The 19,213-nt window shown below is 32.7% G+C and overlaps 1 protein-coding gene across 12 annotated transcripts in view; it reads right to left on the reverse strand.

The window, feature by feature from the left end:
* Positions 1–1,685: 1,685 nt before the first annotated feature.
* The window catches only part of LOC117689291 (ETS homologous factor), a 28,477-nt gene continuing 10,949 nt past the window's right edge, over positions 1,686–19,213 (reverse strand). For 3 of the 12 annotated variants that reach the window (XM_034469979.2, XM_034469961.2, XM_034469989.2), the window contains exons 2-10: positions 10,722–10,757; positions 6,875–6,948; positions 6,276–6,663; positions 4,604–4,846; positions 4,339–4,482; positions 4,113–4,217; positions 3,813–4,007; positions 3,503–3,695; positions 1,686–2,821 (exon numbers count right to left, since the gene is read on the reverse strand). In XM_034469979.2, the coding sequence (XP_034325870.1) occupies positions 2,713–2,821; positions 3,503–3,695; positions 3,813–4,007; positions 4,113–4,217; positions 4,339–4,482; positions 4,604–4,846; positions 6,276–6,663; positions 6,875–6,948; positions 10,722–10,757 (1,487 nt within the window). In that variant the 3' untranslated portion in view covers positions 1,686–2,712. Of the gene's footprint in view, positions 2,822–3,502; positions 3,696–3,812; positions 4,008–4,112; positions 4,218–4,338; positions 4,483–4,603; positions 4,847–6,275; positions 6,664–6,794; positions 6,949–10,721; positions 10,758–11,520; positions 11,546–13,631; positions 13,726–15,751; positions 15,838–18,899; positions 19,005–19,213 lie in introns of those variants that run through there. The other 9 variants (XM_034469997.2, XM_066084627.1, XM_034470020.2 and 6 more) reach the window with 8 other exon arrangements.

The raw sequence follows: 19,213 nt of genomic DNA on the forward strand, positions 1-19,213 counted from the left end.
AAAATTTCGATGCTGTTTATTCCCCTTATTGTCTTAGCCCCTAAACTCATTACAGGTACATAAAAACAAATTAAAATAGATTGGCGATCGAGTAATTAAGAAACGTGTATACAATGAAATGCTATTTTTGCATTGGTGCGGTCATGTGTGTTTGTTCTATTATTAGGTTGTTGACATTCTTTTTTCGCTGTGAACGATTGTTTAACTTACCCTAATTATTTGCAGGTCTCCATAATCAAACGTATGCATTTTCAAAATTACACAGCGGAAATGAGGCTCGACTGACTTGGATGAAATCATTTAATTTATTGATGTTTTCAAAAAATATTATTGTATGTTTGTGGTACATGCAAATATAAAAGTTTGCACTCAAATCTAAACACACAAACGAAGTTACAATTGATAAAAGTCCAGAATATGTATTAGGACTCTACTTATATATTGTATATGCTAAATGGGTTTATTTTACGCTTGAAAGTCGAAGTGCGTGAAAGGAATTTTTAAATTTTCAGATACGTAACATATGTTTATACATGCACATGCATGTGTATGGCATGCTTACTTTTTCCTCTGAACTATGATTTTCTTTAATTGTCTAACATACCGTAGATTTAAATATCACATTGTGTTTCTTTATTTACATCGTGCGTGTAAATTAAAAATTGTTTAAGATTTTAAACGCGTTTTTTTTTTATTAAAATAAGTATAAAGATTTGTATATAACAATTCCCTCCATAATATAGACTTTCTTCATATTAAGCAAGTTAATCGTAGACAACATGATTTAAAAATAAATCTGTATGTTTTCTTTTTCTTTTTTATTTCCTCTCCAGAACGCAGAATGTGGCAGTTAATCCTGATACTGTGTAACAGTTTGATGTCAAATTCTATGATCGTAAACATCGTCTCGAACGTCATCAATGATTCTGTGACCAACGGGGGGTTCCCCTTTTCGGAATGTAATGTACGTATGTTATTCGTCTTTTACATACATGTATCAGGTTCATATGTACTTACATGTACATGTAAGCTTAGAAAACAACTCCACCTTCTTTAACATGTACATTACTATTTTCACTTTAAACATATGATTTTATAAAAGAAAGTATGTGATATAAAAACAGTAATTCAACAGGTTTAAGCCCAAGATAAAGCTTAAACCAAATCAAGGGACGGATCGGGAAGGAGATCAATGCTACGTCTTTATTAAACGTAATGCGGTTTTTAATTTACGAATGGTGCAATGTAGTTAAAAAAAACTATGTGTAACTTTAAAAAAGTTACAACTATCTTAGTAACATGTGTGCACACATTGCATCTCTGTGATAGATAACAACTAATAAGAATTTATTCATACAACTTTAGAAAAATTTGTCCTTTAATGCTTCTTTTCCCTTCAAATGTGTTGTTTTAATTAATTCCAATGAACATGGCTGTCTGGATTTCAAAACTATGTTTATTATCACATCTACAGGGAAAACTGAAAATGGCGAGTGAAATCCAATCGTTTTCTTCCTTAAACTTAGAATATGTCAGCGATTTTAAAAATAATTATATAGCCGTATAACATGTCAAAGTCTGACGTCATACATTGTTTTATTTGATCATAAAGTTCCTTGACGTGCTATATCTGTTTTTGTCTTTCATTAATATTTCTTATTAATATGAAGTCAATAAGAATAAGATTTTCAAGCGTTTTGTAGTTTATTTTACAAGAAATAAATACCAACAGAACATATCAAATTGCTGCGGCGCTGCTGTGTTGCTCATTGACACAGAAGCAGAAAAAAATCTTTATGATTTGTATAAATAACATACAAAAATAACTTACAACAACAAAAGCACATAAATGAGATTCAAAAAAAAGAGACATTCATAAGTTAAATAAAATACAAAATCAATTCAAATGTTCAAAGAATCTAGAACACAAATATGCTCAATTAATACGTTATTTTCCGAGCAAGTCATACCGCCAGTGAAGTTTTATAAAAAATCAATTGTTAATATAAAAGAGCTTTCCAAATTACTTCGAGTTCTCTTGCTTAAAAGTTTAATGGTAATACTTTGAAGAACAAGCTACCAACCATTACTTCGAATACAAAACTAAAACAAACTTTCAACCCCCCCCCCCCAACAAAAATTTCATGTGTTATTACCAAATTAAGAAAACAGAATATGAAAAAAATTAAGTAGTTATATGTAACCCTCTCACGTAATCATATGCATTTTAATCCTCAGTATGTACAGTACATGAATATTTTACAAGGAAATCATTTCAAACACAGCTTTGCATAATGTACAAAAACGATTTTTTTTCTTCAAAATTTGTAGTCTCTCTCACCACTGTCTTCAGATACAATAAATAATCACAATCATACAATATAATATAAACACAATTGTGAGGAAAGAATTCTTCCTTTTATTACTCTTGCTTGTCTTTGTCTTTTCTCCCTATGCGCGTTTTTCGCCATTTTGGAGAGACAGAATCTACGTGTAAGCGCATGCGCACGTGATTCCAAACAGTTTGGGACTTGAACACACAAAACTGACTAGAGACTGCTAGTCAAACGTCCAGAAATTTGCCAGCATCCGTGAATCCATGGAAACTGTTAAAAACAGCCATATTTTTCTCTGGATGGTCTGCGTGAATCTTTTTTGCTGATTAGCAAACGTCATTTAATACAGTACTTAATTCTTGCAATTCTTCGATAGTCAGATCGAGTGCCGTTTTTCCCTCACTCTCTCCATTGCAACCCGCGAGAATTTGTACACAAGTCTTCTGCCTTCAACTCTTTCCAAAATTCCCCTCTTGTAGTAGTGTCTGCAATACATGATAACAACTAGGTAAAAATCGATAAATGTTTTGTCAAACAACCAAAAGTGGTAAAAAGAACATTTTTGAGACAAATGTGAATAACGTTTTCTTAGAATGCTTGATTTACAGTCCTGGAAACTTCTTATCGAATTTATTTACGTCATTATTAAGAAATTACACGATTCTAACTAACACTGACTAAACATGCTTTTACGACAGTAGTAAATAGTGACGAAGTTGTCAAGTCGATACGACAATCACCTTCTGTTTGCTTTACGAAAAAATACCCTAGCCTAGATTTTTAATAAATCGCAACAAGCGGATTTATTGTCTGATTTAGAAGAGGATGTGTAGTAGATTTGTTTTAAGATAAACCTACTTTCACGGTCAATACAGCGTGGGGGGACATGCACGATAAAGACATAATTATGAGTCAGTCGTACGCCCATCAGCTCGATTCATTCATGTTATTTGTTAATCATTGTGTAGATCGATTCGATTATCAACTTTTTATATCGACCTTATGAGAATTGCCCTGCACCGAGACAGTGAGTAGACAACATAAGGAAATGGTCAGCAGTGGTTTGTAATGAATCAGATCTATCCATGCGTGTCTCGTAATGGCATGAATGAACAGAAATAACTCTTTTTTACTATAATTAGTCAGATTTGTAATGCACTAGTTACCTCATTGCTCGGCTAAGTTTTTCGTAGGTCATATTTTCGTTGTTTTTCAGGCCTCCCCATAACTGAGCCACTGCCTCGGATTGAACAAAACGGAAAACACCTTCCCTCTGGTTCTCCCACCTAAGGAACTGTGGGTTGTACATAGGGTTCATCAAAATCTCGTAAATGAACTCCCATAGATGCTGGTTCTTCGCTACAACACACGGATAAAAGTAAAAGAGTTACTGATTGTCTGCTTTAAAAACGCGTACATCAAAAGTTAGGATAAATACATCAACGTTGGCCTAGAGTAAAGTTAAAGTATAGTTACCTTTCTTCTCTCTTCCGTTTTCCTCGTCATGATGTTGACTCTTGATTCGGGGACGGCCCGGGCGCCGACGGATGGGTTGGTGAATGTGTTCCTCGTGTATGTAGGGCAGGCGTCTGGCCATGTTGAAGTTGGAATACATGATTTGGGAGGGAATGTGTCCGTATGGGGGTAGGGGGTGATGCTTTAGTTGTGCAGCTAGAAGATAAAAACCGCAGCGTTACCAATCAAAGTCATGAGAAAAAATGTTGAAGTTCTAGTGTAAACATAACTGTTTTAAATTTCTTGATTATGTTGTTTTACCTTGGAATGGATTTGGCATCGGTGGCATGTTTTGGCATTTGTATTGGGTCATTCCCGGAACTTCGTACATATATTGGGATGGGGCGGACTCCATTTTCCCCATATCTAAAGTTAAATAAAAATTACAATATGTGTTACGAAAAAATACAAAATGAGTAGTTATTACTTCAAGTTTAGTCTTAGAAATTATGATGAATAAAACGCCTTTTTGAGAGCTTAAATTTACCTTGGACGGAATAGTACGAAGGAGCGAGAGGCGTGGAATCGGAATTCATAGTTATGTGTTCCCTTGGCTTTGCTGGGGAGAAACTTAGATCGTTAGCCTTTGGACTTAGGTGCCCGGGATTTTCGCTTCTTTGTTGATAGTACACTAAAGCAAAAACAATTAATTAATCATTAAATTTGAAAAAAAACAACCCCATTTGAAAACTGACGTTAAAGAGAGAGAGAGAGAGAGAGAGAGAGAGAGAGAGAGAGAGAGAGAGACTTACATCCATCACACAAATCCCTGAACATTTTATAAAACAGGCGGCCGTAGGTAGGCTCTAGTCGTAAGAATCCTTCCAGACCCATTTTACAGAGGTTGATTCCGGCAATGTTACGGAAATTCTCCGCGTACAAGTGTTCGCAGTCAATTCCATTCTTCTCGGCGGCGTAAAAGACCCAGTCCAGAACTTCCTGAGACGACCAGTGTTCTGGGTGCTTATTTGACCAGCGAGCGAATTCATTGGAATCTGTTTTAAAACAAAGAATAAATGAATTAATAAATATGATGTAAGATATAAACGAAATGATCTTAACATTTGTCACATAAGTGCAATTTCTTATTCTTTAACGGGTTCTTTGGGAATTATGAACGTTGTTTAGAATCAATCAAATTAATGATTATACCGAAATAAAAGAAAATTTTATTGAAAAGATGATTGGTGAAAACAAGTGATGATTAGACGCAATGATAGGCAGTATTCTACGATCAACGGGTTATGGGCATGTTGGACAAGAGACAGATTTGTGTTAACAACTTCAGACACGGGTTTTTTTCTTTTGTGAACTCTTTTTTTATCCTTTGTTTTAATATCACAATACTTTTTCGGGGTGAAAACGGTACGTTTTAGAGCTGAAACAAGTTGGGGCCAGGTCGAATCAATTTTGATCTAATGTATTGGGAGTTAAAATTAAAATACAAGCGTTCTTAAAAATTTTTGGATTCCTTCTTAAAACGTACAGTAGATGCGATTAGTACATATGCATATATTATCTATAATATAATTAAATCTAAAGCTAAATACAACTTATATTAACGATTATTATCGCATCGATTTTTTTTTATTTACAATTGTGATACATGTACTTTAATGAAATTTTAATAAATAAAATATACAACATGACTATTTTGAAATAGTCATGTCGAATATTTTATTTGTTTAAATGAATTACATCAGAGAGGACAATTGTACTCAAAGAAACCTTTTACAATGTACGAGCGATTAATATGATATTGCCCTTACGAACTCGAACTCGAATCGACTTCGAATTCTTTTCATTCTATTTTAATATTTTAATATAGAATATGTTACAGAATCCTAGCAACAAAGAGCTCTTGTTTTTCTTTGAATTGATGCATTGAATATTACATTAAAACGTCAAGCTACAAACAAAAAACTAAAAATTTAGTACAATGATTTTCCCCTTGAGTCACTTAAATTTGGTCGTGTAAAATTAATGACATCGAATTGACACGGATGATTTTACCATTTTCACAATTTACAATAGACTGATACAATATACAATGTATTGAAAATGCCACATTCTTAATTAACGAGCCAGCTCAACTCTGATTCGTTGGGCGCTTGAGCTAAAAATTAACTATTGAACAATTATCTGCGCAACATTTTCGTAAATATTAAAATTCAAATGATCTTTAGGTTGGCGTTGCTTTCACCTGCATTTTTCTCGATTAAAAGTGCAATCGCTATATTCACTTGTTATATGTACAAGAAATTACTCTCGTAAAAAGTACCAAATCCCAATTACTTTAAAGTATGAAAACTGTATTTGAAATAAAAAATCAACCCCATCGAAAAAGTTTCCATGATAGTTACAAGTAATTTGATGATAAAATTTAAAAAAATAAAAGTAATAAAACACAAAACTTCTGCATACCTGACATTTTCGCTCTTTTATTTGGTGGATATTGTCTGTCATAACTTGCGTTTCTGTCTTCACACACGGGACTACTATCCATTAATTTAGCACAGTAAGGCACATCATAATTTCCCGGTTGCGTCAGTCTCTCGTGACTCTCCGAGTAGTCTGTGGGGTAGGATTGGGCAGGGTACCCCTGGTAAAAGTCTGTTGAGTCCGGAACTTTGCACGCTGTGTCCGGAGATTCTCCCCGCATCTTGGCAGGATCCGTTGTGTTATTATTGCTACTGGAACAAAATATAGGCTCCACGATATTTTCAAAGTGATTTTGCTGCTGTTGTCCCGTGTAATCAGTGCCTTCTATGTATGTCTCCTCAAATGGGAATGGATCAAGCATATCGCAAATCTGCAAATGCAAAATGACCAAAGAAATTAATTGTCAGATATTTAAGAGAATATCGAAATAAAATCTTATTATTTTTCGAAAACTGCAATTTAGATTAACGAATGCACACGATAAATGGACTTCCTTATCACCTTCACACATTGTGGCGCAGAAATAATCATTTTGAATCAGCTAAGAAAAAACAAGTGCATCTAGTATCTTGGATACATACATATTGAGATGGGCTAACAGACGGCATTGTCAAATTGGATGTCACATGGCCAACAGGGAAAACTACGTCACTTCCTGTAAAACAGAACAATACAATTGGATAATCAGACACGTGTAGCTAGATATAAATAAACGACGCTCTGTGCCAATGAAGGCCGCCAGGTAATTTGATTGGCTGCTTGCATAGCCATCGAACTATTTCATTCACAAATGTGTGTCACAACTACAATCATTTAGCGTTGACAATACAGGTAAAAAAAACAAGTAGCCAATGAAAAGCATGAGACAGCCGGAGAGCACTTGACCTGTTTAATGCATAAGTTGTAAATACACACGGGCAGGTGACATAGCATGCAAGGGGAAACAGGTATATTGAAATTAATAAGCGCTGACGAGAGGAGACCGAAAAAAAAGACAGACATCGTGGCAAATTACGAAAAGTCAATCGATTTTTTCTTTTAAAATAAACAGGTGTTGTTCTGAACTGTAATAGTGATATAATATAAAACACTGTTGGGTTATCAATGCTTCTGTTCATTAGATTTAGACATATTAGCCTGCAGTCTGCATTGCGTGATTTTAGCGGTTTATTTAAGGGGAAAACAATCAGTAGGGATTAGAGCAATACACGTTTTGAGTTTTATTATACAGTGTGGGGACGATAAGAGGATTACAGAAATGGGGGTGGGTGCCTTGCAAATATTTGCTTTTACCGATATTATCAATTTCTTATTTTCAAAATTACAATACTTTGTATTTTGCAAAAATTAATGATCGTGTCAAGCGTATTTTAAAATATATATTGCTGACTATTATGCACTAACTAATTAACTTGCTTACATGTACATAATTACATACTGAAATTCATTTAAGTAGTAATTAAAAGCTTCTCTTTGTTGTAAATATTATACAGAACAAAACACATTTCCAACGAATTCATGATTTTAACTCTCCAAGCAACAGCGATCACGTGACAATGCGGATATACATTCATAAGATAAATGAATAATTTACTGTCGAGGATTTATCAGGCATTTGTCGGAAGACTCTGTTGTATTTTGAAATCTTTGTTATTGTCAAGGTGAACCTTTTTTTTTCTTAATTTAGTTTTTGAAAATAACAGATGCTTTTGCATGTTAGTTCCTGACTCAGAAATAAAGGCAAGGTGTTTTTAATAGATAAATGACTACTACTATAACTGAACGAGTTCCTTATACCGTATAAATTTCAGTTGTAGTTAATGTTAATCCTTTGAGTTTTAAAAATGATATTTCACTTTAATAGGTCTTTCATTTTGTGTAAAAAGTTCAGGTAGATGCACATTTTAATACTCATTAAGTGGTGCGATCAGCGTGAAAAAAATGCCTGTCATAAACAGTGTGTTGCCAGTGACGAATGATTTTTTTTTTCAATCTAAAAAGAATAGGTTCTCTAAAAGCTTCCGGTGTACATTCCAAATTGCCTCCCACAATTTTATTGAAACAATTACACCTAGTATTTCATTGCCACACAAAGGGAGATCCGGAGTGTTGTCATCCAAATCAAATGTCGCCCCCTTCAGCTAGTAGCCCGACCATCGCGTGTCTGAGAGCGGGGGAGGGTGAAGGTACCGACTTCAAAGCCAGGAACCTCTCTCTCTGCAGGGAACTTAACAGAAATGGCACTTCGTTTGTATATACTTTGATGGAGTTGGGTGTTATGGTAATATATTTTTTATTGTTGAAAATATCGACTAATGGCCTGAGGCGAAAGAAATGTAGTTTGACTTTCACTTAAACGGTTATTGAACAAATGGCTCATGTGGGGATAAAGTCATTTTCTACATTTACCGACTCGTACTCATGCAAATAAAGAGTCTATATATATTTTTTAGAGTTCACTATTTAAATAAACTTGATTTTGGGGTAGGTTTTTTGGAGGGGGGGGGAGGGGGGTAGGGGGTAATGAGTTACACTAAATTGAATATCATGAATTCATAATAATAACTGCGATTAATAAATTCAGTAAGATAGGTCTCGACTGTGTTGTTTAATGAATCCAATACATGTATGATTTAATGATCCAAAAATTATCTCTTTCGCCAAGAGGCCAACGAATGATATCAAGCGGCAAGGGCGCCTTTAAAAGGTGATTCTGAAATGTTTTCTATAATATCTTTTCAATCGAATAAAAAATAAATTGCGATTTGTCAAATATTATCTCATATTATATGATTATCCTGTTAATTGCCAATCTTCAAAACAAATATTTTTTAAGTTCATCACGACAAATTCGTGTACTAACCCCGCAGGTGCGCGTGCGCTTGTGTTTCTTTGCATGTGTCACGTGTAGAACCTTGTTATTTGCTAAATTACAAAAAAGTTGTGTAATTATTAAAGTGCTTCATATTGCACTTTTTAGGCAAAACGCGATAAAGGAAAAAATGAAAAGTTTAATTTCAAGTTCATTTGTATCTCTCAAATCAAGAAATAATATGAATTTCTAGCCGATTTCAAATTCTCTATCAAATGTGCCATCCACGTTTATCCTGGAAGATTTTGTAGTCTACATGTAGTGCAATGCTGTAACATCAACACATAACATACCCAGTTATAAGATTAAATCTTATCGAAAATTTATAAAAATCAGTATCTATCAAATTTCATTTACAGAGTTGAGCTTGATTTATCCTTGGATGTCAATTTTATTTTTGGGAGTTGATTTTAATCAACTCTCCTATGCACTTACTCGGGCAAAGCGAAAGTGAAATAGTGTTTGGACCAAAGCACAAATCAATACCGCAGACAACACTTACTTCTTGAAAATAATCGATAAATTCGATGTTATATATTCTGAAGCATTGTTTTTCAAGAAAACTTATTTATTAATACCATGAACATAGTAAGATTTTAAATTGTACAAACAGTTTAGATATTTCAGTTTAGATATTAGATATATATATATTAAGTCGTATGTATTCCTACGCTAGATCAAAGTTGTCTTGTTCAACCAGACGCTTGGCTGTCTCCGTTAATATCCGACAAAAGAGTTTCTCTTGCTTGTCGGAATTAAACGGAGATAGCCGAGCGTTTGGTTGAACAAGACAAGAGTTCAATCTTGCCTGGATCCATACATTTCGATTACTGATACTTCTTGTCATGCAAAATCACATATTTGATTTTGAATAAATGATAATCGATAAAATCAACTCCCGTCAGTACTTCAGTACTTTGATTGAATCTGCGATTTAAAAAAAAATATAACCGGATCTTGGTCTTCTTTTCATGGCCTTTTAACCTTGGATTTTCCGTCTGAATTAATTTTAGAAATGAAATCAAACATTGGTTAGCACAGCTCACATACTCTTCAATACTCTGACTCATCTGTTATATGCACCGAATGTACAATAGGGTGTTTTTAGTTTTCCTTGAAATTAACTTACATTGTAAGTTACAAACTGGCGCACGCACCTGTGGTAAACAATAAGTTTAAATTGTGATTAACATTGACCGAATAAACATACATTAAGCAAATAAAATAGTTTTTGGCAAACTTTGTTTGCCTCCGCAATTTAAGTCAGTCAATGTGTGTATTTTATGGTACATGTGGGATATGTACCCGTTTCCAACCGAAGGCAAACATCAGATATTTTATCTCTCGATGCGATAATATCTACGCAAGATTATATTGATATGTTGAACGATCGAAGAATAAATTTGGACGAAATCAAACAGACAACATCAAACTATCTCTTAACAGAGATAGACAAAATGAGTTCATCACTCTTGCAAACTGCAATTAGACAAGTGACCTTTTAAAGAAAAGCATTTTTTTCCGAACAATACATCAATAATTGTGATAGAATTTACCTTGAGGATTCTGGGACTCGACTGGAGCAAAAGCATCTGAAAGAATCAAATAAGGCATATACAATTTGTGTCGCAGCTAAATGACTCGTACTTGACGCTTAACCTTAAGCAGATAAGAACAATTAGCATCACGTTGCCGGTTGTTGTTTTTTTTTCTGCTAAAGAGCGCACAAAAACGAAGATTGCCCACCGAGACACCTGTTCACCGGAGATATACTTTTGCTTTCCTAGAAAATTACTAAGGACCTTCATACACTGTACATGAACCTCTGCGGGATGATTATGTTTTTTCCCTGAATTTTTTCGTCCTTGAAGATGTCTTAATTTTGGACCATCTTCAAATTCGAAGCTCGTTTTAAATGTCATATAAAATCCTTATCACACTACTACGAAACAACACGATAGAACAAATACACGTATTTTAAGATCCGAATTGCGTATGAATTCCAGACAGATATTTCGTTTATGATGGAATTAGTCTCTACAACACGCCCCAACCCCCACCCCAACTGGTTATTAAAAAAACCCCACAGTATCAGATTTCAGATTAAAAGATTAATTCCTAAGCGAGCAAAAATAGTTTAAACTTTGTCAAAAATGAAAAATGATATGTAATCATGATCATGTAGATGTAAAACCCCTCCCTCATCACCATAAAAAAGACACGTTTAAGAAAAATAGAACAAATTAAGAAAAACCTCAACAAATATAATGTATTAAAAAAAAATCACTAATTACTCCTAAAAGAAAACTAAATCAGAAATAAACACAAATCAAAAAACTCAAAAAACCCACTCACTTTTTGGCATTATGAATGCCATGGACGCGTGGAACTGAATTTATTCAGTTATCATTGGCTGAAGAGTTTCAAAGTAAATATATGGTAACTCCTATCGTAATAGGATATTTCTCTACACTAATTAAAATTTGAAAAAAGGAAACGACTTGTATAGTTATTGATATACAAGTGTTGGATATTGTTAGATTTAAGTCTAGTAATCATGTAGTTCTCAACCAAAAAAGTAAAATCCAAAACTTCATGGTCATTACAAAGGCACAACCAGCTTTTCCGGAACAATCGAGTGGAAGTCTCATAATAACTTAATTTTATCAATTTCATCTTTCCAATAATTGATGCCATTTTTGAAAAACAGTATGAACACTAGTGTATCCAGATAAAAAAACTCGACATTTATTAAAATGAATTCATTGGGCATATTTTATTGACAAAAGTCAACATGTTATTAAACAGAATTCGAAGCTCTACAACTTAGATAGTCCGTTTATTTATTCGGGTCTGAATCTACCGGCCCTTTTTATGCGTGTCCTATTTAGAACGCATAACACCGCATGGTACACGAGAAACCGAGATAGATCTCGATCTATTACATCTACACTCTACCTCTTATGAGGAATTGTGACGTAACCTCAGTAGTACTGCGAGGTAAAATACCAATATAAATGCGTGTATACATATTTATTACTATATCTTACAAATTGATAGAAGAATCATGTTCTGCTTTGTTTGTTTTTCATCGCTGATTATTACACTGATACCACAGGGGCCAAGCCCGTTTTAACATCAATTTCAATGTCTTTATTTATGGTTACATTGAAATAAATGTAAAAACGGGCTTGGCCCCTGTGACTGATACCCAAAAAAAAGTTTATATTATCGATATCTGCCTGACAGTGAAATCTACCGTGAAATTATCAAGCTTTAATTAGTGATAGTCTACTTGTAATGTTCTATAAGTTCACACTTGATTTTAACAATAAAATCCTTTCTTTGGTAATTCATGCGGGTTATGAAGGTAGCGACACTGCAATGATCGCAACCTTCATAACCCGCATGAATCATTTCCATTTTTCTTTCAACAAATTATTTGATCGTAAAAAGTAAGTAAAAGTATTGTACATCAGTAAGCTTAGATTAAAGAAATAGCTAAAAGGTCTTATATTGTATACTAAGTCGGACATCACCATGAATATTTCGTACAGTCCGTGATTTTTCTTCGGTTGCTGGATCATGTAGATTTTAGTCTTATCTTAACCTAAATTACAGGCCTAAATATCTCATGGCGGAATGTGTCCTTTTTCATACACAGTATTATGATATCATTTATGTGATGTTTACTGTAGGAAAAATATACAATATTGACTAAGAAGGCTGAACTCAAAATGATAGGGGGGGGGGGGCTTTGTACATGTAGTTTTATGAGTAAAGTTTTTGCTTATATTTGCTTATACTCATATTCAAATTTGATAAAGGCATGTGGACAACAACTACAATATTGACATTACTATTGATCAGACAGATACGTAAAAATATTTGTTTTGCAATATTCGATGATGAAAAATAAAAAAAATTGTGGAATTTGTTTTGTTTTTTGTTTTTGTTTTGGTGATTTAATATTGAGAAAAAATGGGATATTTTGCCCAAGGAAATAAATAAAGTCTGTTAAGAAAACTTTTTTTTTTCATTTCAGTTAATAAATATGTTGCATGGTTTTGTTAAGGTTGTCAATTAAAGATTAAACAATTGTCACTAATATTTACCAAGTCACCAACAAAATGAATAATGTAATAAACATGTACGAGCGCCAGTATGTAACGAAAATAAATAAGTAAATAAGTAACCAATATCAACAACAATAAAAACGAACGTTATAATAGTAAAACTCACAATCCATTAAAAAAAAACTAAATACATAATATAATATGATATATTTATCATATATTTAATTCTATTCAACATTTGCAACGAACTGTAGATAAGGGAATGTGAAGGGAGAAGAAAACACCTAGAATGCACCCTGAAATTAATGAGAATCAAAGTTTACTCGAAAAATCGATCAGAAGTAATAATCGATGAACATTTGTTAGAGGGACAAATTGAATTATTCTTACCCGTACATAGAAAAAGTCCGAGGTCCAAGTTTTCAAATACACTGTCTGCGCAAGTTGTCACTAAAGGGATGTATTGCATAAAGCTCGTAATTTGCTATGATTGATTAGCCAGAAGATCTTGTCCCGGGGGTAGAATTAACTAATAAGTTGGGTGGGTATTCACAGGTATATGTAGCCGACAGTTCAGACCGTTTTATATACGTAGATGACTTTGTGCGTATATACCTATATACAGCGTTGCAATTATGTGTTAAGTACAGAATGTTGACATGGGGTTCGAATTTTGTTTTGTATCTATTAAATTCACTTTTCTAAATGCCTTTCATTTATAAAATAGAGACAAACTAAAAAAAAGGGTTATTGTTATATAAAAGTTCATTTTCTATGATATGAACAAGGTCACTTTTTGATAAAAAAAAATCATTATATAATGAATTTGAATACATTGTAACTGACATATTATGGAGTTTCTCAAATTCTGTTACATGTATACGTTTGAAAATATGCAGTCGGTTATGACTGAAAGTCTGTTCTTATTATAAAAGAAGAAAGGGACCGATTTACTAAAAGACTCTCTATTGAGACAGAAGAACTGTTTTCATTTTCTTAATCACTCGCGCAGATCTAGAATTGTTTGTTAAAATAAATTATACGTAACCAGTTTACTCACACACCCATCCTCTTTTAAAACAAAATGATAAAAAAAAAACCTAACACACTAAACAACACAAAACACACTAAACAACACAAAACACACTAAACAACACAAAACACACTAAACAAAATAAAAACTCCAAACAAAAAGATGCTACAAAATGCAATAAACCGCTCACACAATGTTATTACACAAATTTATATTATATTACTATTAGCGGCGTAAGAACTTTATTTTCAGCTATTTGCGCAAAAACTTTTTAATTCCCTGTATAAACTAATGTATACATGTATATCATGAATAAAGCACTTCTAATTGCAACTATCAGATGAAGGATATTCTTTTTATTTGATTGGAATTGAAGTTTTTTGATTGTCATAACTTTCTTTAAAACAATCCCTTCTTTTATGAAAACGTCTACAATTTCGATATGTTGGCACACATATTTTTTTAATTTATCAATTTAGAATCATTTGACAATTACTTATTTCTTACAAAATTTTTATCATCACCTATAACAGTAAGATTGACTTTATTTGCTAACTTTAACTAAATATGGTTTATCATTAATGCTTGTAATTACTTCCGGGACGTAAGAGTTATTTTATTGGTCTTATTTACATTGTTTGCGTCTTCAAGCTAGTTTTAAAATAAATAATTTCAATTTTTCTTTGTTACATTTTATCCATCTTTTAAGGACATTCAAACATTTATTTAATTTATAAATGGTTGGTAATCATTAGAAACAAAATGTTTACTTTTCATTATTGTCACCATTAATTATTCAAAATATTTAGATTATGCATACATGTACATGTATCATAATTAAGTATTTATTTATGAAAGTTTTTGCATATATGTAATAGATTTAAAGGTAAACAAAATATTAGAACCACAAAACACTATAATTTTACATGATCAGAATAACTACATGCACATCAATGTGTTTCTACGAATTCTAATTTTTTTTAAAAACGAGCGACGGTTGATTGTTATATTTAAATTCACCTTTATCGAAATGGGTTGCTTTAAATTTACAATTTTCCGAAGTTAAAACTATTTTTACAAAACGACTTTTTGTATCATATTTCAAAAAATGTATCTTTTATTTCTCAGGTTTGTACTAACAAATGTTAAAATAGCAAGTTTTGCACGTTTAACCACATTGATATTTACATGACCAGCCTATTCCTCGTATTTAAAAAAAAACCCAAACATGTAAATTCAATACCACTTGGAATCAAATCATTAAATTTGAACATTAAAAATACTATGCTCAAAATTTATAATACATTCGTTCATACATACTTTTGCGTCTTTCTTGATAGATAACAAAAAGATGTGAAGTAATACCAGTAATAAATCTATATTGTAGAAATTGAAAATAAATAAAATAACATTGTCTTATTTTCAGTTATTGTAAAATTTGCATGTATAAATTAAAATGAAATTATAGCACACCTACCTATCTCTCTGAACCAATGTATTATTGAAATATTTTATCGCAAACTTAACTGGCGAGCAAGCGACAAGTAAGATGTAGTATTAATACAATGTGATTATATATGTATTATTCTACTGGACAACTAACGCCAACGCAATCAGCTCAAGCTTGAATGAAGAGTAAATATTATGTCACGTGTGTTTATCAATGGTATCTTTGGTTCGGCACACCTTTTTTCTTATCTGCAAAAATTTGTTTATTCCCAAAATAAAAGAGCAGAATTTTAGTACATGTACCTGCAATACTGGGATTATCAAAATAGAGTTTACTTAAAAACTTTTCCCCGTCTTTCATTATTTTGCTTTGCTCTTATTGACTATGCGCTTCATTAAAAAAACAAGTCTTGAAGTAATTCTATAACAGCGAAATGCTTTTCCAATTTTTCTTGTTTTGTACAATGTGAATGCTAGTTCGTGTACATGTATACCAATTTATAGAAGCGCATGCGCATTCATTTCTAATCATGTGTTGAAGGTATCACACAATGACATATGTGAAAAGTTCGCTTTATAAAATAAAAAATAAGTATTGGAACGAACTGTAAAAGGAAGCATTTCTGAAAAAATGAATAAAAATATTCAACAAAAGAATATATATCGTGATTTAAGTAATTAGTTGTATAAATAACAAAAAGTATTTTTCACAGCAGTTTCCTACATGCAATAACAGTTATGTAATGAATAACCTTATATGTCTATTTCTAGGCAGATTTGAAAATTCACTATTGTAATAAACACATTGTTAATTTTTATTTCCTGTACTGGGTGTTGTAGATTATGCTTTGGATAGAGACTGAGTGACCAATCCTGTTGTATAATTTACGCATGTCTCAAAGAACAGGTGTTGATTGAGCAAGCATTATTCAATTTTCTTTGACCGTGTTTTTAAAATACACTGTACCGAAGTATAGAACAATTATACGCAGTGCATTATTATTTGTTATGAATACTACTTGAACATGTATCTCTCAATCAGACGACGTGTTTCATAATGATGATGATGATGATGATGATGATGATGATCATGATCATGATCATCATCATAAATATCGTCGATGACGAAACAATCCACTGATATATGAACTGATTTACAACATATATTTTGCTATAAAGTTCATAAATTCTTTCAAACGATATCAATGCATTTGACACCAGTATATACCCGAAATAATACGAAAATTGAAACTTTTTCGTTATTACCAAATACTGCCACCTGCCCGATAATTCTTAGCAGACGGTACAGTGACATTCATTTTGTTTTGATTTAATAGTAGCAAGTCTAATCTATTTCAAATACATATTACAAACCATTTTGCAACATCTTTCGAAAGCCTTATTTTTACAGGATCTGCTTTTACCGGATACGGATTAAACATGCACGATAATTTCCTTTTGAAATGAGGTCATTTTACGGCGCATGCGCGCATAATGCACATGCTATTATTTTGAATCCATATTTTCTAATCAATGTTAAATTGACTAAGTCAGCAATTGATTCACAAGAAGATCTCCTTCCCCGGGAAAAGAACTCGTTTCAATACTCTGTCTTCTTAATAGCGTTTCAAATAGTTCGTAGTTCAAACGATTTTTAACGGTATTGTTTCAATGAACATTTACGGTTCATATATACATTGTATTGACTTTTATTTGATTGGTGAAAACAACTCCCCTGACAGCAAAAACATAGGTTGAAAAAAGAAAATGATCAAACTGGCCCAATTTTTTAAATATTATCTCTTAAAATAAACGCCTATCTTTGTCAGTCTATTCTATAACAATTTCAAAGAGAATGTTGGCTAGGTTGAGGCAATTTCATCTCCAAGTGAAAAAAAATGAGGACACATGCATAATATTCTTATTGCTGGTGTTGGTACGAAGATGGCGATCCTTAGGAAAACCGTGATATACATCAACTGACGTAAAATATCAATTAACCTTTTGGAAACATTATAGCGTTTATCATTTGTTTGACTCGTAGTTTACACAGCCTCAAGACTTTAATACGGTAGTTTAAAAGAAAAACGGAATAGCGCACCATGATTTTCTAAACCAGATTTAATGTCATACATCTCACTTGATTCGTCGTCCGTAAGAATGATTATTAACTATCATGTTATTACTGAAACCGGGAGTGATGTTGCTATAAACAGTTAAACATAACACCGTTGTATTTCACAACAGTGTAAAATTCAATAATATGTTTTCTTATTACGTCACTGAAATTTGCAAACGTAATTTTTATTTTTCTACAGTGTAGATGTCCCAAGGAAAAAAAGAAAACAAGTTAAGCAAGTGTTACATGTTGGGGATACGTACATGTTCATGTGTTCTACGTTAATCAAATAGTCCCATGTCTTGTCCTTCTTATCATTTTTTTCAACATTTGAACTTAAGCGGATGAACTTAGGCACAACTCCAGTTTGACATGCAAGTTTAGCTATTAAATCCCTTTCCGAATTAAATTTACTCTGCTTGTTATTTATATTTTTATGAATCGGGATTAAAATACATCCGTAATCTGTGAAAGTGATTGATCAAAGTTTCAACATCATGACTTGTCCGAATTCGGTAGAATTTGTGTTTGAAAAACATATTACTCTGTTATGACGTTGGAGATAAAATGCAGGCATGCACAAGAAGCAAAGGGGCGGGAAAACTGTATCTTCCACTTACCTAAATGCATTTGCAATAATGTTATCTTCTATACTATGAAAAAAAAACTTTGGAAAGACAACTCATCCTTCAACGTTATCTTATAATAAAAGTTATCTTAAAACAAACCCTCTCCCCCTTTTTAAAAACCGATGTTTGGCAAATTAGTCCTTCATTGGAACCTTTTTTGTTTTTTAAAGTTTTACAGATATGCTCCGCCTCAAAAGCCAAATTTGAAGAAAAAATACGTAAAACAATACGTTGAATTCACGTTATACAAAGCGAGACACATGGTCTTTAAAAACGGTTGACTTTAATTGCCTGGAGTTTTCAGTAGTTTGAAAATAATTATCATACTCTATTGTTGTGACAAAAATTTAAAAACTTAATTCTAATTCTAAATTGGATATAAAGTAAACTTATTTTAAAAACTATAGCTTCTTGATCATCATACTTACCGTAGTGCGAGCGACGGAGCTAGTCTCTCTTACAGGCTGGCAAAAATTTACGTTCATCGATTAATAATGAAATAGTTGAATCAAGACACACTTTAGATAAAAGAGTTAAAAGTTTATTACAAAAAAAAAGAAGAGAAACACGTGGTGCAGGATTCAGTAACGCGCGGATCAATACTGTCTCTGTAACACACGGATCTACTCACACACTTCCCGTTTCAGCGATTGGCCTAGATTGACCAATCACGACCGAGTCCTGAATATACTCATTTGCAGCATCAATAACTCAGCAGTATGTATAAGTCAATCCTAAACTC

The sequence above is a fragment of the Magallana gigas genome, chromosome 5, assembly GCF_963853765.1.
Source record: "Magallana gigas chromosome 5, xbMagGiga1.1, whole genome shotgun sequence".
In the NCBI taxonomy this organism is placed as follows: Eukaryota; Metazoa; Mollusca; class Bivalvia; order Ostreida; family Ostreidae; genus Magallana; species Magallana gigas.